Raw genomic sequence first — 25,636 nt, 5'->3', positions numbered from 1 at the left:
TTTAAAATATTATAACTGTGTTTGGAAATTTGATTGGTGCTTATGTATTACCAATAATTTTACAACCCTAATCTCTTTATACTGTTTTTTCAAATTTATTTAGAGTCTAGAAATCCAATGTGTAAAATATCTGTTAATATTGTGATGAATAAACAAAATGATTTATTAAAAATAAAAAAGAATGCAGGGTCCTTAAAGACTTCATCCCAGGATTCTTTGTTGTTGCTGATATGGCTTTCCTGTCACGGTTACATAGCTTAATGACTCTTAGGTATTCTCTCCCCCTATTGGTTTCCTACAAAATCAGCTTGAAGATATACTCTTATATAATAAAGTGAGTAGAAAAATTGGTGATTTCATAGTTCCTGGTAATGAGTTTTATAGAATTCAAAACTTATATAAGTAATTTCGAGTCCTCTATAAAATGAAAGCTGGAAATAGAGCTCTGTAAACCTTAATGTGGCATGGATCAACTGTACTAGAAAAGGAAAGCAGGCTTGGAACAAATTTATGATCTAGGAAAATATTCCTTCTAGGTAACTAAAGGTCATAAACTGGGAATGGAAAATTTATTATATGTACAAAGACAAAACATTAAATATTGAATAGTTTATCTACACAAAACATTAAAACTAATAAGACACAAATCAGATGATAGTCTCTTGACAAAACTGTGCTAACATGACAAAAATTATTGCTTTAAACTTATACTGAACTTATGGAACTACTAAAAGATAATGAATCTTTAGTCAGGTACTAGCCTTAAAGGAAAAGGGTGCAAATAATTTTGCCGTAGCTCATTATAAATTTACGACATGGACGTTAGCTTAAACATAGTATAAACTTAGAGCATGTAAAAGTGTTTTAAAAACCATGTAATCAATTATCCTGTTGTAGCAGATCTACCTGACAGTTATATGAAGTAATTTTCTTTTAGAGATGGTAAAATAATGAGCATAGAAATAAAGGTTTATTGGGGCTTCTTTTCTTTGCTTTGTCCAGGGTAAGTATTTTTTGCATGCATCACTCTTTTCATTTTCATCTCTTTCTTTTTTCTTTTCTTTTCTCTCTGGTTTACAAAGAGTTAACAAAGTTCAGGGCTCTCAGCTGGCCAGCAAGGAACCCTTGACCCAAAGAGAAAAGAGCCAAGTAACTAAGCCATTTTTTCTTAATCCCCTGCTTCTAATAGCAGGATTCAAATTACCAGAAAGCATGAGCATTTGGCCTTAGATTAGCACCGAGTTAAAGGAAGAAAACGATGAGCAAACAGTAAGCAACATTTGCCCCAGCAATTGCAACTTTTGCCACATCACTGCCTGTCAAAGTCTACCTTGAATGCTGGGCTGGTCACTGGCACAATTTGATGGACAAACACATTCCTCTGAATTGTTAATGTACATGAATTAAAACATGATATGAAAGTCAATGAATGTATTCAAATATGAAATAAAGAAATAATAAAAATAAAATAAATAAAACAGAGGGAAGGAGGAATCTGAGTGAGTAAGGGGAGAGGGAAAGGGAAGGGGGACAGGATCAGGTATGGTGGAAGACAGGAGAGAAACTAAGAGGGCCAGGAGTATGAATGAAAATATTCAGCTGCCAGGAACATGGGGTGGGTGGAACCTCTAGAAAGTTCCAGAGAACTGGGATGGGGATGGCTTCTGGGACCTAATATGGGTTACCTTAGCCAAAATTCCCAAAGGGAGGAAGATAGAACCGCAAGAGATGATTTCCAGCAGATGTACAAGGCCCATTGGAGAGATAGGGACACCAGCCCACCGTCAAAACTTTGACCCACAATTGTTCATGTCTAAAAGAAATGCAGAGACAAAAATGGAGCAGCAACTGAACAAATGGTTGACCAGTGACCAGCCCAACTTGGGATCTAACCCATGGGTAGGAACCAAACCCTGACACTATTACTGATGCTATGTTGTGCTTGCAGATAATAGCTTCGCATGGCTGTCCTCTTAGAGGCTCTACCAGCTGCTGACTGAGACAGATCAGATGCTCACACCCCATCATTGAACTGAGGCTGTGGGCCCCTATGGAAGGATTTGGGGAAGGATTGAAAGACGTGAAAGGGATAGCAACCCCACAGGAAGATCAACAGTGTCAACTGACCTGGACCTCTGGGCGCTCCCAGAGACTGAGCTACCAACCAAAGAGCATATACAAGCTGGCTGGGGCCCCTGGTACATATGTAGGACAGGACTGCCTATTCTGACCTCAGTGGGAAAAGGTGTATATAATTCTGAAGAGACTTGATGCCCCAGGAAGGTAGGATACAGGATCACCCTTTCAGAGGCGATAGGGAAGGACTTGGGGAAAGAACTCTGGAGGCAATATTTGAGATGTAAATTAATAAAATAATTAATTAATAACAAAAAATTAAGATGAAAAAATATCTTATCAGTGGTAGAGAAAGACTAGGATGTAAAATCCACAATATCTGGATAATGTTTTTTAGGTTTTTTTGTTTTGTTTAGATTTTTACAATTTCTTTTTTTATTAGATAATTTCTTTATTTACATTTCAAATGTTATCCCCTTTCCTTGTTTCCCTTCCAAAAATCCCCTATCTAATGCACCTCCCCCTGCTCCCCAACACACCCATTCCCATTCCTGGTCAAGGCATTCCCCTATAATGGGGCGTTGAGCCTTCACAGGATCAATGATGACATGAAAGGAAGAGCAGACTGCATAGACAAACTACAGGCTTTAGATTTCTGCAGCTACAGTATATAAAACTGCAGTCATTGTCAAACCTTGTTCCCCTCAATACTCTCTCACACACACAAAGAGCCACATTTACTTAAATGGTAGCAAAACAAACCAAAAACATATGTTAGTATATAGAATATATGTTACATAGGAGGAAATTATTTTCAAATGTTGCTGACTGAAACACATTGAGTCATATGTTTGGAATAACTCTGGGAAGATAGGACTATTATAGAGGAGAAATTATGTGCATAATAGAAAAATATCTTAGTAACGTGACTTTCTTATATAATGTAGACAGCAGAAATGAGAATAATGTAAATGCCAGGGAATATGTGTTTATATTTATAAGGTCTATTTTATTTTTATTTATGCGCAAGTGTTTGTGGGATATTGTAGGCACCCACTAATATGTAGGGATAGCAATCCCATAGGAAGACCAAGAGCCAACTGACCCGAGCCTCTGGGAGCTCCCAGAGACTGAGTAGATACTATAGGTATTGAGAAAGTTGAGAAAGTGTGATGCATCTGGATTCGCAGGCAGTTATGAACTGTCCAAATAGGTCCTTTGGAAATAAATTTTGCTCTGGAGAACAGCATTTACTCTTCTACCTTTGAACACTTTCTCCAAACCTTACAAAAATATTCATATGTATCTTATCCCTTTATGATCTGAAGACAGAGTCCCAATCTCTGGCTCTGTAGCTTCACAATCTGTAATAATGGAAACTTCACCCAGCCCAATAATACACTTTACAGTTTTCCTTCTAATAGTCTTTCCAGAGCTTTCTTCACATCTTTATTCCTTAGACTATAAATGAAGGGGTTCAGCATTGGGGTGACCACAGTATACATCACAGAGGCTCTTGCAGCAGAGTGAGAGCTTTGGACCACAGCAGAACTGACATACACTCCAAGGCCTGTACTATAAAATAAGGAGACAATGGAAAGGTGAGAGACACATGTAGAAAATGCCTTGTACTTCCCTTGAACTGAGGATATAGAACGTATGGAAGACACTATCTTGAAATAAGAGTAAAGGATACTACTGAAGGAAATGACTGCCAATAGAACAGGTACAAGATTCATTATGAGGTGGCTTGAAAAGTTGTCTGAACATGTGAGTTGAGACAGCTGGTTAAGCTCACAGAAGAAGTGGGGAATTTTTACATCTCCACAAAAGGTCAACTGTAGCACAATTGAGGTCTGTAAGAAGGCATGTAGGATGCTAACAACCCAGGACAGCAGAACCATCAGTATACAGAGCTGTTGGTTAACAATGACTGTGTAATACAGTGGGTGACAGATAGCCACATATCGGTCATAGGCCATCACAGCCAGGAGAAAGTTGTCCAATTCTGCAAAAATCAAGAAGAAAAACATCTGGCTAATACAGTCTGCATAGGTAATGGCCTTGCTTTGTGTCTGTATATTTACCAGCATCTTTGGGACAGTGGTGGAGGTGAAATAGATGTCCACCAAGGACAGGTTAGCAAGGAAGAAGTACATGGGTGTGTGCAGGTGAGACTGTGAGATGATGACCATGATGATGAGCAGGTTCCCAAGCACGGTTACCAGGTACATGGACAGGAACAGTGAAAAAATGAGGAATTGAAGGTGTGGGTTTTCTGAAAATCCAAGAAGAAAAAAACTTGAAATTATTCTTGTGCTGTTGCCTGATTCCATCAGTCACATGTGTCTATGAGACAAGATAAAGGCAAGATAACATGACTACTCTCACATTGATAGAAATGATATGCTACATTTTATGATTTCAGCAAATTAACTTCTGAATTGTTTCCAAGGAATTGTTCCTCTTACAGAGTCCCTAATGTTAATCTTGATAGACATTCTTTCACTCTCTGAACCTATCACTAAACGTCATGTATTCTACAATTTTAATGAGAAATTATTATGAATACATAATGTTACTGCTGAATATGATTCAGGCAGTGTTTAGGGAATTTATAGAGTTTGATTAAAAACAGAGAACTTCGCGTATATGAATAAAAGAATATAGGAAAATAAAGAAGTCATGTTTACTACCTTTTGGAGTGATGGCATGACATATATTTTTCTATGTACACATTCAGCAGAATTCACCCTTTTAATAAATGTGAATATACACACATACACAGATAGAGAAAGAGAGAGAAAGAGAATAAAAACTAAAATATTTAAAAACAATTACCATATAACAGGACAAGGAGGGGTGATGCAGTGATGAGTATGAAAGCAGGTATAACTGAAAGGAAAGATAGAAGTTGCTGCTATGTGTTTGACATGCATGTGTATATGTATATCTGTGATGTATGAATTTGAGGAAATCACACAAAGGACTTTCTGCATAGTTACAAGTGACATTCTGGTCAGATCATTTTGTGTAGTGGGATGTTCTGTGCCTCATAGGATGCTTAGAAACAACCCAGCTTCTAATTAAGACTCCCTGTATGATAGATGAGCAGTGCTAGACACTGACGAGTAGAATTGCTTCTCATTGAGAAGTAATCCCAGCACTTGAGAGGCAGAGGCAGCCTGGTCTTCAAAGTGAGTTCCAGGACAGCCAGGGCTACACAGAGAAACCCTGTCTCAAAAAAAAAAAAAGAATGAAAGAAAGAGAAAGAGAGAGAGAGAGAGAGAGAGAGAGAGAGAGAGAGAGAAGATAAAGAGAAGCACAGTTTAACCTAAAAGCAAAATTGTTATTTCAGCATGTGTATAATTAAAAATCCATGAAAAAGAACATAAAATACCATCCCAATGGCTCCACAGGCTCAATTGTACAGTATTTTACATGGCATAATACAGCTAATCTGTATTATGAACAATCATTTTTTGATATCTGTGGCTGTTATTTAGCGAAAAGATAAGCTGAGAAAGAGAAAAGAAAATTGGAGTAGACATATAATGTATAATGACTGGCCTAGAATACTACTGGAGCATTTCATAAGCAATGTATGATTAAGTATGCACACATAATATGTAAAAAGACATTTTGAGAGATACTAAGAAACTCTGAAACTGAAAAGGGCAGTGTTAATTAGAATCTCCCCTTAGCACATCGGGATTATGGAGTTTTTTCATTTTAGTTTTATCTAGTATCATCACTGTTTTTTGCTTATTCAAAGTGCGGTGGCTCATTGGGACATTTCCACATATTTATATAGAGTATCTCAATCACATTTCCCTTCTCTACTACATTTTCTCATGTGTCCTCTCTTGTTCTTTTGCATTTTGTGTTTACAGTCCTACTAAGTTTTACTATTACATGTTTTCTCTAGTGTGGATAAAGATAGAGAAGCACAGGGGAGTGAAAGGAAGGGTAATTATGATACCATGCCCTTTACTATTGTATTGTCATTGATTTTGGCTTTGAATTAATCCCTAGTAACTTCTAATATGCATAGTATACAGAGGGATAATTCTACACAAGTACACAGCATGTGATGATCATGGCAAGGGACTTACTGTTACCATTTCCTTCAACATTTATTACCTACTTTTGTTGTAAGAATTGCCATTACTCTCTTATGGCTTTCTGTTTAAAAACCATGTAATAAATTACAAGTGTACAGTTTTTAAAGTAATGTTTTATTTATTTCTATGAAATAAATATTAGATGTGAAAGTATATGTAATAAGTTTCAAACTGTGATTCCCTTGGCATACTGCAGGTCATGAGGTCTTCAGCACTCATGAAGCATTATTTGATAGCACTTTGAACCTCATTTTCTCTTCTTATTTTTTCTTTCCTAGACTTCAGTGACACCTTCTACTTTATATAGCATGCATCTTAATTTTTGTTAATGTGTTTCAATATGAGCCAAATATCTAAAAGATCATTTTTGATGATATTACAAAGGATAAGTAACTTAAAGTCAAACTTTTGAAGACTTGAAAGTTAACAAATATGATTTTAAAAATACCTCTAAATACATGGAGGCAGCTTTATTAAAACTTAATGTGTCTCAAGAGCTGCATGTTCGAATATGCTCCAATCAAATACATGGATGTTGCTTAAATGATGAAAAGAATGAGTACCATGCAAGTAATAAATAAATGAGTTGGCACCTTCCCCCCTTTAGGGTTATATCTCATTACAGACATGAAAATAGCAAAATAAAGAACAATAAAGATGAAGAGACACACTAGAAGTATGTAAAAATGGCCTGATGGAAAAATAGGATAAAAGTAAATGACACATTGGTGTATTCTCTGAAGAAGAAGAAGCCAATTGAACACAAAATATGACTGATTATAATAAATTAACACAAAACAAACTTTTAAATATTATTATGAACTCACATCTAAGAATTATAAAGAAATAAATGAAAAGGGGGCAATTTGTAAAAAAAATAAATGTAAAGGGACTCTACAACATACACTGAAAGAGTACATTTGACACCAGGAATATAAAAGTTCTCACAACAGAATACAAGAAAAGACCTCATAGGCATTTTCAGTAGAGAAAGGAAATAAACAAAAACTTTATAGAAATATTGAGTCTCTCTCAGAGATTTGAACAATTTCTGTGTGTGTGTGTGTGTGTGTGTGTGTGTGTGCCTGCATGTATATGTACATTCACAGCAAAAGTTGATATTTAATTACCATTTCCTATCAACTTGTAAGATTGCCTTCTGCTGATCTTTCTCATCATCACAAAAACAGTCTAATAAATCTCATTTAATACAAAATGCCTCTATTTCTCTGCACTCCAGTCCTGTATTCTCCTACTACTATAACTGTAAAGACTCTTGGGTACTTCTTACACTGAAATATACTTTTACATCTACCCCAGTTTCCACTTCCATTCAGGATTTGTTTTTGCCATTTCTTGTCATCAATGAAACTTGGGATTGATTACTTTAATATTTATTTCTCACTTTAATATTCTGAGCAAAAAATGATGGAATGGCAAGGTACACACTCAGAGAAACCCCACTACACTAACAAGGTATGGCACTCCAGTGACCTCAGAAGGACAGACCTAGGACCAATTTTCTTTAACACTCTCTTGCAGTGTCTACAGAGTTCTGAAACTCACCTGACCACTCTCTTTGAAGAATTCCTGAATGGCAGCTCAAGCTTCCCAGAAAATGGTGGAGACTGAAACTCTGAACCAGTTCACACAGCACAATGAACTGAAAACACTTAAGAATCCAGAAGAAGTGTGAACTATCTCTCCAGCTTCTGTCCAAGGCTGCACACTGTGAAGGTCAGCAGAAGACAAGGGTAAAGTATCCTACACTTGCTCATTGGCACATTTCCCTAATTTTACATCATTATCCTTTAAGTAGCTGATTACCCTCTGGGACACGGGTCTAGAAAGCCAAGAATTTAATTTTGCTGATTCCTGAGGTCCAATGAATTTGGTTGTCTCTTCTCCATGACCTTAACTACTCTCTAAAGGTTTTGTCTCCTGGCACCATTATTCAATTGACACTTTCCTAAAGACTAATCCAAATGGCCTCTCTTAAGTCAATCTTGTGAATCTTTAAAATATTAGTCAGTGGATCTCACAAAAATCCCTGAAATGTAAGAAAAGTGTTCACATCTGCTCTCAAAAATATTATTGTTGTTGTTTTCCTGAATATATATAAATAGATAGATAGATAGATAGATAGATAGATAGATAGATAGATAGATAGATAGATAGATAGATAGATACAGTGCATGTGCCTCCATGGGCCAGATGACAAGTTCAGATCCTGTAGAACTAGAATTAGAGTTGGGTGTGGGATATGATGTGTGTTCTAAGAACTAAACCTGGATTGTCTGCATGGTAGCAAATCAGCTAACTACTGATTCATCTGGCCAGCCTCTCCTTTAACTTTTTTAATTTAATTGTATCTTATTTTACTTATTCAATTTACATTCTGCACACTATGCCCTTCAAGGTCATCCCTCCCACAGTTCTTTCTCCATACCCCCTCATGTTCTTCTCTGAGCATGTGGGGGCACCCAGAATTTCTCTCCCCCTCCTGGCACTTCAGGTCACTTAAATGCTTCCCCTCCAAGACCAGAGAAGTTAGCCCAGCTAGTAGAACATATCCCAGGTACAGGCAACAGATTTTAGGATAGCCCCCAATCCAGTAGTTCAGGACACACATGAAGGTCAAACAGCACATCTGCTACATATGGCTGGGGAGGCCTAGATCCAGACTGTATGTTCTTTGTTGGTGGTTGACTCAGAGAGCCCAAAGGGTCCAGGTGAGTTGACTCTGTTGATCTTCTGATGGAGTTCCTATGCCTTCAGGGCCACAATCCTCCCTCCTATTCTTCCATAAGAATCTCCAAGCTCCATCACTGTTTGGCCGTGGATGTCTCTATCTGTCTGAATCAGCTGAGTCAGAAGAGAACATGCTCCTGTCTGCAAGCATAACAGAGAACCATTAATAGTGTTAGGAATTCGTGCTTGCACGTAGGCCAGGCCTCAGTTTGTGCTGGTTATTGGTTAGCCATACCCTCTCTCAGTCTCTGCTCCCTCCCCCACATTTGTTTTCTGATATAGAAATTAAAACCATACAGTGGAAAATTTTAAACATCTTTAGCAAATGGTGCTGGAATAGCTGATGCCTGCATGTAGAGGAAGGAAAACAGATCCTTACTTAACACCCTACTAAAAACTAAAGTGCAATTGGATCAAGGACTTCAACATAAAGCCAGATACAATAAATATCATACAAAATAAGAGGGAAATACCCTTGAATGCATTGGTACAGGAAAAAGTTGCCTAAACAGAACACAAATGGCTCAGGGTCTAAAATCAGCAATTGATAAATGTGACCTCATAAAAGTGCAAAACATTTCTAGGGCAAAAGACACTCAAAATAGGACAAATCAGCATCCCACAGACTGGGAAAGGATTTTCATCAACCCCACATCTGACTGACTGTTAATATCCAAAATTTACAAAGAACACAAGATGTTATATACCAACAACCCAAATAACCCAATTAAAAATGAGGTACAGAACTAAACAGAAAATTCTCTATAGAAAAATATCTAATGGCCCAGAAGCACTTAAAGATATGTTCAAAGTCCTTAGTCATCAGAAAAATGCAGAATGAAACAAATCTGAGGTTTCATTTGACACTCATCAGAATGGTTAAGATCAAAAACTCAAGAAATAGTACATGCTGGCAAGGATGTGGAGAAAGGGCAACACTCCTCCACTGCTGGTGGGAGTGAAAACTTGTACAACCACTTTGGAAACCACTTTGGTGGTTTCTCCGAAAATGGGGAACAGTTCTACCTCAAGACCCAGCTATACTACTCCTAGTCATATACCAACAGATGTTCCACCATCCAACAAAGATATTTGTTCAACTATGTTCATATCAGCTTTATTAATAATAGCCAGAAATTGGAAACAATCCAAATTTCCTTCAAATGAAGAATGGGTAAAGAAAATGGTCCTGAGTAGGCTCAATGACCCAGAGTATGGGAACACTAGAGTGCTGAGGCAGGAGTGGGTAGGTAGGTCGGGGAGCACCCTCATTGAGGCAGGAAACAGGAAGGAATGGGGGTTTGTGGAGGAGAAACTGGGAAGGGGGATAACATTTGAAATGTCAATAAAAAAAATAACCAATAAAAATGAAAAAAATGTGGTATATCTACATAATGGAATACTAATCACCTATTAAAAAACAAGACCTTCAGGTATATGAATGGAACTTGAGAATATCATCCTAAGTGAGGTAACCCAGACCCAAAAGGACATGCACTGTATGTACTTACTTAAAAATGGAAAATAACATAACATATAGGTACCATGTTTCACTCCACAGACACAAAGGAAGGCCCCAGTGGGAAAGCTTGAGCCTCACTTAGATGGGGGAATAAAAGAGTCATAACAGGCAGATGGAGGGAGATAACTGGGAGGGAAAAGATTTGGGCAGAAGAATGGGGGATTTGGTGTCAGGTGTAGAAAAGCACAGGAGAGATTGCTAGATGGCCATGAAATGAATGGAAATCTGTAAGTGACAGGAGTGAGGAGGTAGACATCATCTCCAGCATAAAACGGAGACCTGGGATAAGGGAGTCACTCAAGCATCAATGGAGGTGACCTTAGCTGTGACTTACTACATTGAGGACATGGAACTTAAAGAGGTCACCTCCTCTAGCCAGACAAGAACCCCAGTGGAGAATTAGAGACACTAATCAACCCACAAAACTTTCAACCCCAAATTTATGCTATCTCCTTTAACTCTTACTGAGCTTACTCTGTGACAAGTTCATACAAATATCGCATGCATTCTGATTATCACAAATCAATCCTAATTCCCTCCTACTGTTATTACTGGTCTGCCTTTCCCCAATGAATTGTTTTGTTATGTTTTCATACTCACTGAGATTAGAAAATATTATCTTTTTGGCCATGAGTATAGAACTATGCACTGAAGGCTGTTTGAGACTTCAGTGGTCACAATACTAAATAGAATGATTGTCCCACAATAAGAAAAATTTTAATTTAATTTAATTTTTAATTTGAATTTTGCACTCCATATTCCATTCCTCACCCCCCATCCACACTCCTTCTGCTCCACATCCCACACCTCCTTCCCACCCCACCCCATTTACACGTAGATGCCCCCATCCCCCACCCCACCTGACCTCTAAACACCCTGGGGCCTCCAGTCTCTTGAGGATTAGGTGCAACATCTGTGAATGAACACAGACCTGGAAGTTCTCTACTGTATGTGTGTTAGGGGCCTCATATCAGCTGGTGTATGATGTCTGTTTGGTGGTCCAGTGTTTGAGAGATCTCAGGAGTCCAGGTTAATTGTGATTTCTGGTCCTCTTACAGAGTTGTCCTTCTCTTCAGGTTCTTTTAGCCTTCCCTATTTCAACAACAGGGGCCAGCTGCTTCTTCTGTCCATGGGTTGGGTGCAAATGTCTGCATCTGACTCTTTCAGATGCTTGCTGGGTCTTTTGGAGGGCAGTCATGATAGGTCCCATTTTGTGAGTGCTCCATAGCCTCAGTAATAGTGTCAGGTCTTGGGAACTACCCTTGAGCTGGATCCCACTTTGGGCCTGTCGCTGGACCTTCTTTTCCTTCATTTCCATCCCCGTAATTCTTTCAGACAGCAACAATTATGGGTCAGAGATCTGACTGTGGGATGGCAACCCCATCCCTTTCTTGATGTCCTGTCTTCCTGCTAGAGGTGGGCTCTGTAATTTCCCTCTCCCTACTGTCCGGGGTGAATCCTGGGAGTTTCTTACATCACATGTCTCTGGTGCATTTGGGAGGGATTCTCATGACCTCCTATTTTCTGAGGTTGCCTGTTTAGATTCTTTCTGCTGGCCCTCAGGGCTTTAGTACTTTTACCTCACCCAATACCAAAGCAGGTTTCCCTCTCCCCCACCCCAAACCCCCCAACCACTTTCCACTTTCCTCCCCAGGTCCCTCCCTATTTCCCCAATTGTGATTGCTTTCTTCTATCTCCCAAATGGGATTGAGGCGTCCTCACTTGGGCACTTCAGTTTGTTGAGCGTTTTGAGTTCTATGGAATGTATCTTGGGTATTCTGTACATTTTTTGGCTAATATCCACTTATTAGTGACTGCATACTATGCATGTCTTTTTGGATCTGAGTTACCTCACTCCAGATGGTATTTTATAGTTCCATCCATTTGCCTGCAAAACTCAGAATGACCTCATTCTTAATAACTGGGTAGTATTCCTTTGTGTAAATGAACCATATTTTCTGTATCCATTCTTTGATGTGGGATATCTAGGTTGTTTCCTGTTTCTGGCTATCATAAATAAGGCAGCTATGAGCATTATCAGTAGTCAATAGTTCATCATTTCCCTAATTTAGTTGCTGTGATGTCATAGCTGTAGCATCTTTGTCATATTCAGAGGTAACTACCTTGCATGTGTGCCTGTCTGTGTGGGCCTACATAAGATTTCTACTAGATAAAATAAGTTATGAATATTGGGTGGGTATTAAGGTCCTGTTAGGACTGAACTCTCAACTACTACTTACTTTCAGTACTTTGAACAGCCATAGGATATTCACCAATATTCATTACAAAAATTTATTTCTCTAGTTAAATCTGGGAGTATTAGAGCCTGGTTGGGTGAGTATTAATGGTGTAAACTTATGATGTGACTGATTGATAGAATGATTAAGTAGAAGAATGTTTATCATCAGAGAAGAAAAAGAGACTACTAAAACCCATCATGGCCAGCAAACTGAACTTGCTCATAAGAGAAGCAGAAACAGAGCAGATAGATAGATAGATAGATAGATAGATAGATAGATAGATAGATAGATAGATAGATACATAGATACATAGATACATAGATACATAGATACATAGATACATAGATACATAGATACATAGATACATAGATACATAGACAGACACAGACACAGACACAGACACAGACACAGACACAGACACAGACACAGACACAGACACAGACACAGACACAGAATAGAGGAGGCAAAAAGAGTGCAGAAACAAAATACCAGGGTTATATGGTATGAGTATAGAGAATAAGTAGCTGAGGGGAGGAAAGACCATGAGCCGCAGTGTAGACAAGACAGTGGAGAGCTGAGAAGAGCTAGGAGTCTAGCATGAACTATAAAATATGCAAGGGTTACTGGTGATACTGAGGAACACTAGAGGCCAGTATGTACATTGGGTAGCCACTTGACCCTTCTGCCAGTGATAAGGGAGATGGCTACTTTTCATAGTGAGGAACTGATTTTACAAGTTCCTAAGGAATACTGGCTTTTTTCTAACCACCAGAATATTGGAAGTAGAGTTTCCCTTGGATCTGACATCAATACAATGCACAAAGTATGTGTTTAACTGTCAACACCACATTAAGTAGGCACAATGATGATGAAGACTGAGGCAGGGCTATGAGAACTTCAGCGTCTTCTTCAAATATATAAGGAATCTGAGAAGATCCTGGGCTGCATGTGACCTTTCTTTTTTGGGGGGGATATATTCTTTTATTATTTTCTTTATTTACATTTCAAATGCTATCCCGAAAGTTCCACATACCCTTCCTCTGCCCCTGCTCCTCTATCTGCCCACCCCCACTTCTTGGCCCTGGCATTCCCCTGTGCTGGGTCATATAAAGTTTGCAAGACCAAGGGGCCTCTTTTCTCAATGATGACCGATTAGGCCATCTTCTGCTACATATGCAGCTAGAGACACAAGCTCAGGGAGTACTGGTTAGTTCATATTGTTGTTCCACCTACAGGGTTGCAGCCCCCTTCAGCTCCTTAGGTACTTTCTCTAGCTCCTCCATTGGGGGCCCTGTGNTCCATCCAATANCTGACTGTGAGCATCCACTTCTGTGTTTGNCNGNCACTGGCATAGCCTNACAAGAGGCNNCTATATCAGGGTCCCTTNAGCANAATCTTGCTGGCATGTGCATTAGTATCTGGGTTTGGTGGCTGATGATGGGATGGATCCCTGGATGGGGTAGTCTCTGGATAGTCCATCCTTTCATCTTAGCTCTAAATTTTGTCTCTGTACTTATATCCTTTCATGGGTATTTTGTTCCTTATTCTAAGGAGGAATGAAGTATCCGCACGATTGTGGGGAGCCGTCCTCACAATCTCCATGGCAAGATGGCGCTGGCATCCGGTGTTCTAACTGGTAAACAAGCGGTCTGCGCATGTGCTGGGTAAATTTCCATCCCTTGCGCCCTGCCTGTCCCGTGGCTTCATCTGGGACGATAGTGAGCAGCCAACCAGAGAGCTACATGTCCTAGGCAGAGAACATTTCCTATATAAGGGAGAGGGTTTTTCACCTCGGGGTCTCCGCTTTCGAGTAGCTTATGCATTAAAGCTTTACTACAGAAGGATCCTAACGATGTGTCGCTTTGTTCTTGCTGGCGAGATGGTAGCACCTCTTACACGATGGTCTTCCTTCTTGGTTTTCTTGTGTTTTGCAAAATGTATCTTGGGTATTCTAAGTTTCTGGGCTAATATTCGTTTATCAGTGAGTGCATATCTAGTGACTTCTTTTGTGATTGGGTTAACTCACTAAGGATGATATCCTCCACATATAAAGCATAGTAACCAATATTTCTCTTTTCTTTGTTCTCTCCTTTTTATTTTATTTCTCTATCTTTGATACATCAAAATTTTTCAACATAGTTTCTGTATATCTGTGGCTTGTATAGTATTAATGATTCTATAGCTTTGACCGAACTCTTGAGTGTTTGACCATAGGGGAACAATAATACCATCTCCCCTAGGCTTAGGCAATACCACAGAAGAAAAGACTGATAGAGCAAAAGAGTGGAAGGATTTTGTGTTGTAAAAAAGTGCTGTAAAATCCTGTTAGTCTCAAGAATCCACAGATAACAGTACCTGTAAATATCAGCACAAGGTACAGACCACCAATATTTCATGATAGATGAAAAAGAGAATATAAAGCCCAATCCTATATTAGGAACTACTCTAAATTGATAGCTGCTGGAGATAAAGAAACATTTTACTATGGAGGTGTATAACTTGGTCAGTAACTCATTATATTGCAAATAATCCTTTACCTACATAATGTAAATAATATTAATTTATTTCAGAGGTCAGAAACAAAAGAGAGAATCTTTTGAGTTTTTCAAAGGTGAAATGTGGTGCTTCTCTAACCACCCTATTCAGTATAGTCAGAGATCCAGCTGCCTTCCAGGCCTCCATTATGAGTACACTGCTTCATGTGTAGCTAAATAGGTATCTATGGGCATCCTTGCCAAGGCATTTTCCCTGTTTAATTGGGATGGGATCTGGTGTGAATCACTCTCTGAGTCAGAGAAGAAGGAAGGTGGCGTTAAACCTTTCCTTCCATACTTTCTGTGTTTTTGTTTTATCTTGTTTTGTTTTGTGGCTTTATTCTAATTTTTTTTTGTTTCATGGTATTAGGTTCTGTCCATCTGTAAACTCTCTTTATTCTCAGGTGGTAAACTCCTGGGTATTCTTAGCCTTTGCAGCAGAAACTGGGTTCCAAATTACATTTGATTTTAGTTTTTTAGAATGTACAAGATGCAATCAAACTTCTGAAGATGTATTCACAACACTGGGGGATATATATATAAATGATGGACTATAACATGAAATTTTAAATATAAACAAACCTCTTTATTCCCTATGTGTCTCCTTGTCAGAATATTTTATCCCAGCAACAGAAATGAAACTTGAACACAATCACAAATAGTAGATAATTGAAAGATAAGAAAAATACTTTAAAAAGGATATTAATAAAGCCTAATAAACACAAAAATGCATAAATATATGTTAGCCACTAGTGACTAGTAAGTACTACATGCACTAAATACTGGAACGTTTTATAGATTGATGTGTGCAATAATAATACTTAAAGTAAAAGAAGCTATCAGCTTCAAAGTGAAGAGGGTCATAGGAGAGTCTGTAGGGAGGGCAGAATGGAGATATTAATATAATTGGATTAATATAATTGGAACAAAACCAAGAACTGAATATTTTAAAAACAGATTTTTAAAGAAATGGGTAGAAGGAAAATAAAAGAGACTGGTGTGAGATTTATCATAACACATTATATTTATGAACAAAATTTTTATAGAATGGAGTTTAATGATACAAACAAAAAAGTAAGTTAAGAGATTTTGCAGATTTCTGGATGAGATGATGAACTAGAAGCTGCATTACTGTGACTAAGTGAGTCAAGATAAGTAAAAAACGCTCTTTTCCCATGAGAAATGATTTGAAAATTCACAAAGCTGACAAAAGTAGTGAACTGAAAGCTGGGATCTGTAAAATAACAATTCATATTGTGACCACAGCACATGACTTTCCTGTAGAAGGAAGAGATGCAGACACTTTATTATTTTCTAATATTCTCCTTTCCTTCTTTACTTAAACTTGATTTTTTTGTTTCCCTGTCTTCATACTTTACCTACTTCATTTATCACTTCTACTTTTACCTTAAATGATTTTTGAGTTTGTACCAAGTAGATTTATCATTTTCTGTTTTATAGCCATTGGTTACATTGAGTACTAGTTAATTAATCTTTAGTATACTTCTATTTTTTTTTAAAGTTTGATGTCATTGCTGTAATAGTATTGTGTTTTGTCTAAGTGGATCAGCAGGTTGAAATATTTAGACTGCTCAATAAGAATATGCCAAGGCTTCAATTACTGATTTTAAAGACAGAAGAGAAAGTTCCAGACAAAGATTTCAAGTTTCCTAGCAAAAATAATCTACAACATCAAAAGGAAAACAAACAAGCATAAGAAAACAATCAAGGATTTACAGAGGGAAGTCAACAGTAAAGAAGCCAAATATTTATTGGAAATCAATACATCTTTTGCCAAAATAACATAAGAAAAATTTTCAGAAAATAAAGTGAGATTCTGAAGAACATATGGATTAAATATAGAAAGTTTAATACAATAAATCTCAAACCCAAAGAAAGCATTTCTAATAAGTTTGAATATGTGTAGAAAGATTACCAGCAATGGAGGACAAAGCTGAAGAAATACTCTTTAGAAACATTAGTGAAAAAAATATAATACAACCACAATTCCCAAGAATAGTTATAGACATTCCAAAGGCAAAGTTTAAGAATTATTAGGAGAGAAAACAGATCTGGGAGGAGCACAAAATCTATAGAGATAGATAGTATTTGATGAGAGAGAAGCAGACATGTAAGTGAATACCATTGAGAACCTTAAATGAACATGGTCAAAGATGGATATCTCCACAAACTATGGCTTTTGGCATGAGATATGGACAGTATTAAGTCAATACAGTCAACACTGCAGTATTGAGATAAAAGTCTCAGGAGACCAAGACCCTAGCTAAAAAGCTACTTAGCACTGAGTAAGGAAAAGTCAGTTTTCTTTAATAGGATTGCCTGTGGTAGGTAGTCTACACCCCAGTTGATATCGGCTTATGCCCGTAAACTTTATATGAAAACTAGAAAGAGATGCAGGAAGATTTAGAGAGGATAAGATAGAAAAAGATGTGATGAAAAACATTGGACTTATGTATGAAATTATCAAGAATAAGAAAAAATGTTTTTAAAAGCTGAAGGGGAAAGGCCACCTCTCTCTTAAAGGCAAGAAAGTAAGAATAACATCAGATCTCTCTGAAATGCTAAAATACAAGAGTACATAAAATGATGTATTTCAAGTTTAGCAATAGAATATCAAGAGTGCCACATCCAATAAAGTTATATTTAAAATCTTTTGAGTTATAAGAACATTTCAAGCACAAGTTAATAGAGTTTATGATGACTAAGAGAATGATGAAACAATAACTTGACCATATTGAGATCCATCACATGGGCAAGCACCAATCTTTGGCTCTATTAATGGTACTCTGTTACACTTGAAGACAGGAGTCTAGCATGGCTGTCTTCTAAGAGGTTGCACCCACCAGCTGACTCAGACAGATCCAAACACCCATAGCCACACTGAAAGGAGCTTGTGAGCTTTTATAGAAGAATGGGAAGAAGGATTGCAGCCCTGGAGAGGATCGGAACTCCACAGGAAGACAAACACAATCAATTAACCTGAATCCTTGGGACTCTCAGAGACTGAACCACCAACAAAAAACATATACAGGCTTGCCCTAGGTCTTCCCACACATATGTAGCAGATGCACAGCTTGGTCTTCATGTGGGTTCCAAGCAAATGGAATGGGTGCTATCCCAAACAGTGTTTCCTATAAGTGGGATATGCTCTACTAGAGTTGAACTGCCCTGTCTGGCCTCAGTGGGAAAGGAAGGGCCTAGCCTTTCAGAGACTTGATGTTCCAGTGGAGGGGATACCCAGGGCACCCCCACCCACTCAGAGGAGAAGGGTAAAGACAGGAGGAAGGATTGTGGGAAGGAGTGACAGGGGGGCAGTTAGTGGGATGTAAACACAAAAGAATGTACCCTTTTCTCAGCAGCTCATGAATTCTCCTCCAAAACTGACCAAATATTCACAAAGCAAGCCTCAGCAGATACAAGAAAATTGAAATTACACTTTGTATCTTATATCACCATGAATTAAAGGTGAATTGCAAAAACAAGAGAAACATCAGAAAGCCTACACACTACTGGAAATTAGACAACTGTCTACTCAGTGATATCTGGGTTAGGAAAGAAATTAAGGACTTCCTAGAATTCAATCAAATGAAGGTACAACATACTTAAAGTTATGCCACACAATGAAAGCAGTGCACTAAATACCTCCACAAAGAAATTAGAAAGTTCTCAATCCACCAAATTAAAACTACATCTGAAGGTTCTTCCAAAAAAGCAAACACATCAAAGAGAAGTAGAGGGTGTGAAATAATCGAAATCAGGGCTAAAAATCAATAATTTAGAATAAAAGAAAACAATATAAAGAATCAACAAAACTAAGAGCTGGTTCTTTGAGAAAATTAGCAAGATAGACAAACCCTTAGGCAAACTAACTAAAAGGCAAAGAGACAGTATCCAAATAAACAAAATCAGAAATGAAAAAGGAGACATAACAACAGACAATGAGAAAATTCAAAGAATCATTAGGTCTTACTTTAAAACCTGTATGCCACAAAATTGGAAAATCTTACTGATATAGATGATTTTCTAGACAGACATCACTTAGCAAAGATCAAATACATTGTTTAAAGTTCTATAACCCCCAAGGAAATAGAAACCATCATTTAAAAAGGCAGGGGAGGGGGAGATGCCTTTAGCACAGAATTATACCAGACTTTCAAAGAAGAATTGATAGCAACACTCCACAAATGATTTCACAAAATAGAAACAAAAAGACCATTCCCAAAGTCATTCTATGAAGCAACAGTCACCCTGATACCTAAACCACAGAAAGATTTAGCAAAGAAAATTTTGGACCAATTGCTCTTAAAAGTTGAAATTTTGACCCAAAATGTGTTCTACCCATAAGAAGTGAACAAACAATATGCAGGTCCGCTAGGAGACAGCTGGTCTCCCAGGAGTACTGACGCACCTATGAGCACAACTAGGACCACCACTTCTGCTCTGAGAAACCTGCCTGGTGCTTCCAAAACACAGGAACCAAGGAGAAGCCTGGGACAGGATCCTTCCAGTTTCCATCTGTGCCCAGATGGGACCCTGTGACACAGACCTCCATTCCCAAGTCCCACAAGGAGACAGCTGGACTCCTAAGAGTGCTGACACAATTGAGAGCACAGGTAGGACCACCACTTCTGCTCATACTCCTAACCCAAGACAGACCTGCCCAGAACCATCAGGACACAGGAACCAAGGAACAGCCAGGAACAGGATCCTACAAGTTTCTGTCTAAGTCCCAGAGCTGACCCTATACCACAGGTCTCCATACTCAAATTCTTCCCAGAGAGAACTGGTCTTCCAGGAGTGCAGACACATAAGCTTGCAGGAGGGACAAGCCACAGTCAGAGACAGAAAGACCAGCTAACAACAGAAATAACCAGATGGTGAGAGGCAAGGGAAAAGACATAAGCAACAGAAACCAAAGCTACTTGGCATCATCAGAACCCAGTTCTCCCACAACAGCAAGTCCTAGATACCCCAACAAACAGAAGAGGAAGACTCTCATTTAAAATCATACCTCATGATGATAATAGAGGACTTTTAAAAAAATATAAATAACTACCTTCAAGAAATACGGAGAACACAGATAAAAAGATAGAAGCCCTTAAACAGAAAAAACAAAAATCCCTTAAAGAATTACAGGAAAACAAAACCAAACAGGTGAAGGAATTGAACAAGACAATCCAGGACCTAAAAAATGGAAATAGAATCAATAAAGAAATCACAAAGAGAGACAACCCTGGAGATAAAAAACAAACCTAGGATAGAGATCGGGAGTCATATATATAAGCCTCACTAACAGAATGCAAGAGATAGAAGAGAGAATCTCAGTGCAGAAGATACCATAGAAAACAGTAAGACAATAGTCAAAGAAACCACAAAATGCAAAAAGCTCCTAATCCAAAATATCCAGGAAATTCAGGACACAATGAGAAGACCAAATCTAAGGATAATAGGTATAGATGACAGTGAAGACTCTGAACTTAAAAGGTCAGTAAATATCTTCAACACAATTATATAAGAAAATTTGCCTAACCTAAAGAAATAGATGACAATAAACATACAAGAAGCCTACATACTTCCAAATAGATTGGAATAGAAAAGAAATTCCTCCAAGAACATAATAGTCATAACAAAAAATGCACAAAACAAAGAATATTAAAAGCAGTAAGGGGAAAAGGTCAAGTAACATATATAAATGCAGACATATCAGAATTAAATTGGACCTGTCTCCAGAGACCATGAAAGCTAGAATATTCTGAGCAGATATCATACAGACCCTTAACAGAACAGAAATGTAAGCCCAAGCTACTATACCCAGAAAAACTCTCAATTACCATAGATGGAGAAACTAAGGTTTTCCATTACAAAAACAAATCACAAACATGATTCCACTTCTAACAACAAAAATAACAGGAAGCAAAAATCACTATTCCATATCTCTTAGCATCAATGGTCTCAGCCCCCCCCCCTAAAAAAAACCCACATGGATTAACAGACTGGGTATGTAAACAGGACCAAGTATTTTGCTGCATACAGGAATCCAACCTCAGTGGCAAAGACAGACACTACCACCAAGAAAAAGCTGGAAAGAATTTTACCAAGCAAATGGTCCCAAGAAACAAGCTAGAGTAGCCATTCTAATATTGAATAAAATTGACTTTTAACCAAAAGGTATCAAAAAGGATGAGGAAGGATACTTCATACTCATCAAAGGAAAAATCTTCCAAGATAAACTCTCAATTCTGGACATCTATGCTCCAAATGCAAGGGCACCCACATTCATAAAAGAAACTTTACTAAAACTCAAAGCACACATTGTACCTCACACAATAATAGTGAGAGACTCCATCATCCACTCTCAGCAATGGACAGGTCATGTAAACAGAAAATAAACAGAGGCACATGGAAACTAACAGAAATTATGAAACAAATAGATTTAACGGATATCTATAGGGCATTTCATCATAAAACAAAATAATATACTTTCCTCTCAGAAACTCATTGTCCCATCTCCAAAATTGACCACATAATTGGTCACAAAACAGCCCTTAACAGATACAAGAAGATTGAAATAATCGCATGCATCCTATTAGATCACCACAGAGTAAGGCTATTTTTCAATAACAACAACAACATAAAAGAAAACAGGAAGCCCACATACACATGGAAGCTGAATAATGCGCTACTCAATGATAACTTGGTCAAGGAAGAAATAAAGAAAAAAAAATTAAAGACATTTTAGAACTTGATAAAAATGAAGGCAAAACATACATTCCCAAACTTATGGAGCACAGTGAAAGCAGTGCTAAGAAGAAAGCACATAGCTCCAAAATGAAACTGGAAAGAGGATAAACTAACAGCTTGAAAGCACAACTAAAAGCTCTAGAACAAAAAGAAGCAAATACACTCAAAAGGAGTTAAAGTACAGGAATTAATAAAACTCGGGACTGGAATCAACCAAGTAGAAACAAAAAGAACTATACAATGAATCAACAAAAGCAGGAGCTGGTTCTTTGAGAAAATCAACAAGATAGATAAACCTTAGCTAGACTAACCAGAGGGCACAGAGACAGTATCCAAATTAACAAAATCAAAAATGAAAAGGGATATATAACAAAAGAAAGTGATAAAATCCAAAAATAAACAGATCCTACTACAAAAGACTATACTTAACAAAACTGGAAAATGGGGATAAAATAGCCAATATTCTAGACAGATACCAGCTACCAAAACTAAATCAGGATCAGATAAACCATCAAACCCATCCATTAACCCATAAAGCAGTAAAAGACACTCATTAAAGTCTCCCAACAACAACAACAAAAAAACCCAGGGCCAGATGGGTTTAGTTCAGAATTCTATAAGACCTTTAAAGACCTAATACCAATACTCTTCAAACTATCCCACAAAATAGAAACAGAAGGAACACTACCCACTTCATTCTATGAAGTCACAGTTACATTGATACAAGAACCACACAAACACCCAACGAAGACAGAGTATTTCAGACCAATTTCCCTTATGAATACTGATGCAAAACTACTCAACAAAATTCTCAAAAACTAAATCCAAAAACACATCAAAACCATCACTCATCACAATCAAGTAGGTTTAATTCCAGGGATGCTGGGATGGTCAAATGTATGGAAATCCATCAAAGTAACCCACTACATAAACAAAGAAAAAAACAGCATGATCATCTCATTGGATGCTGAAAAAGCTTTTGACAAAATTCAACATCCCTTCATGTTAAAAGTCTTGGAGATCAGGATTTCAAGGCTATACCTAAATATAGTAAAAAGCAATATAAGGCAAACCAGTACCCAAATTCAAACTAAATGGAGAGAAACTTAAAACAATCCCACTAAAATAAGGAACTAGAGAAGGCTGCCCACTCTCTCCCTATCTATTCAATATAGTACTTGAATTTCTAGCAAGAGGAATTAGATAACAAAAGGAGGTCAACAGAATACAAATTGGAAAAGAAGAAATCAAAATAGCACTATTTGCAGAAGGTATAGTATACTTAAGTGACCCTAAAATTTCCACCAGAGAACTCCGACAGCTGATAAACTTCAGCAAAGTGGCTGGAAATAAAATTAACTCAAACAAATCAGTAGCCTTACTCTACTCAAAGAATACACAGGATGAAACTTAAATTAGGGAAATGACACTCTTTAAAATAGTCATAAACAATATAAAATATCTTGGTGTGACTCTAACCAAACAAGTGAGAGGTCTGTACAAAAACTTCAAGTCTCTGAAGAAAGAAATCGAAGAAGACCTCAGAAGATTTCCTTAGAAGGTCTTCCAAGCTCAAGGATTGGCAGAATTAATATAGTAATGATGACCATCTTGCCAAAAGCATTCTGTAGATTCAATGAAGTCCCCAACAAAATTCCAACTCAATTCTTCATAGAGTTAGAAAGAGCAATCCTCAAATTCATTTAAAATAACCAAAAACCCAGGATAGCAAAAACTATTTTCAGCAATAAAACAACTTCTGGGGGAATCACCATCCCTGACCTCAAGCTGTACTACAGAACAATAGTGATAAAAACTGCATGGTATTGGTACAATGACAGGCAGGTAGATCAATGGAATAGAATTTAAGACCCAGAAATGAACCCACATACCTATGGTCACCTGATCTTTGCCAAAGGAACTGAAACCATCCAGTAGGAAAAAGACAGCATTTTCAACAAATGGTGTTGGTTCAACTGGCATTCAGCATGTAGAAGAATGCAAATTGATCCATTCTTATCACCCTGTACAAAGCTCAAGTCTAAGTGGATCAAGAACCTCCACATAAAACCAGATACACTGAATCTAATAGAAGAGAAAGTGGGTAAAAGCCTGGAACACATGGTGGCAAGGGAAATTTTCCTGAACAGAAAATGAATGACTTATTTGCTAAGATCAACAATAGACAAATTGGGACCTCATAAAATTGCAAAGCTTCTGTAAGGCCAAGGACATTGTCAATAGGACAAAATGGCAACCAACAGTTTGGGGAAAGATCTTTGCCATTCTTAAATCCGGTAGAGAGTTAATATCCCATATTCATTTTTAATAAAATTAAGAAGTTAGACTCCAGAGAACCAAATAACCCTATTAAAAATGGGAACAGAGACCTTGGGCACGAGCTCTGCAGATATTTCCATGGTACCCAGAGAACTCTCCACATGATCTTAGGATCACTGGTAAGTGGAAGACAACATCACTTCCAATCCAATTGTGACAGGCCCATGACAGCAGGAGCAAGGACTTGAGAGCCATCCCTGACCAATGGCTAGGGTTCCTTCTGATTGATATTGGTATACCTTGGTTTCAAACCCACCAGACATCCCCAAGATCTTCAGCAGAGACACCACTTCCAGGTGCTGTAACTTGCCCAGGATCTTAGGATTCCAGTATCCCAGGATAATAGGAGCTTGGTCACTCCAAGATCTCAGGGACTCAGAGGAATGTTTACTGCCAAGAACTCTGACACACCCAAAATCTCAGGTTCACAGGTGCCTGGAATCACAGGATCATAGAGAAAGTTGTACTCTGAGGAGTCCTGAATCAACCTGGATTACAGGAAGGACAGGCTCCAATCAGATATATTGAGAGCAGCAAGCACTTGAGATGATCAGATGGTAGGAGGCAAGCATGAGAACAGAAGCAACAGAAACTAAGGGTACTTGGCCACATCAGAACGAAATTCTCCCACCATAGCAAGTCCTGGATTCATCATCATACCAGAAAAGCAAGACATGGATCTATAGTCACTTCTCATGATGATGATGGAGGACTTTAAGAAGGAAATACAGGAAAACACAGGTAAATAACAGGAAGCCCTAAAAGAGGAAACACAAAAATCCCTTAAAGAGTTACAGGAAAACACTATAAAACAGGTAAAAGAATTGAACATAACCATCCAGGATTTGAAAATGGAAGTAGAAACNATAAAGAAATCACAAAGGGAGACAACTCTGGAGATAAAACGCCTAGGAAAGAAATCAGCAACCATAAATGGGAACATGAGCAACAGAATTCAAGAGATGGAAGAGAGAATCTCAGGTGCAGAAGATTCCATAGAAACATGGATACAACAATCAAAGAAAATGCAAAATGCAAAATAAAAAATCCTAACCCAAAACATCCATGAAATCCAGGACACAATGAGAAGACCAAACCTAAAGATTATAGCTATAGATGAGAATGAAGTTTTTCAATTTAAAGGACCAGTAAATATCTTCAACAAAATTATAGAAGAAAACTTCCCTAACCTAAAGAAAGAGATGCCCATGAACATAAAAGAAGCCTACAAAACACCAAATACACTGAACCAGAAAAGTAATTCCTCAGAACAACAAATGCACTAAA

At 37.8% G+C, this 25,636-nt stretch overlaps 1 protein-coding gene across 1 annotated transcript; it reads right to left on the bottom strand.

The window, feature by feature from the left end:
- Positions 1-3,326: 3,326 nt before the first annotated feature.
- LOC110326785 (olfactory receptor 8) lies at positions 3,327-7,966 on the bottom strand. Its single transcript, XM_021205368.1, has 2 exons — positions 7,767-7,966; positions 3,327-4,425 (listed from the first exon to the last, which is right to left on the bottom strand). The coding sequence occupies exon 2, from the start codon at positions 4,410-4,412 to the stop codon at positions 3,480-3,482; it is 933 nt and encodes a 310-aa protein (XP_021061027.1). The 5' UTR covers positions 4,413-4,425; positions 7,767-7,966; the 3' UTR covers positions 3,327-3,479.
- Between the last annotated feature and the right edge of the window lie 17,670 nt (positions 7,967-25,636).

Source organism: Mus pahari, chromosome 9 (assembly GCF_900095145.1).
Source record: "Mus pahari chromosome 9, PAHARI_EIJ_v1.1, whole genome shotgun sequence".
NCBI lineage: Eukaryota > Metazoa > Chordata > Mammalia > Rodentia > Muridae > Mus > Mus pahari.
The sequence above is the reverse complement of the archived record's forward strand: the minus strand, read 5'-3'. Positions and strand labels throughout refer to the sequence as shown.

Excerpts from the sequence above, each read along its gene's own strand:
- LOC110326785 (XM_021205368.1), bottom strand. The coding sequence starts at position 4,412 with ATGGAATCAGGCAACAGCACAAGAATAATTTCAAGTTTTTTTCTTCTT.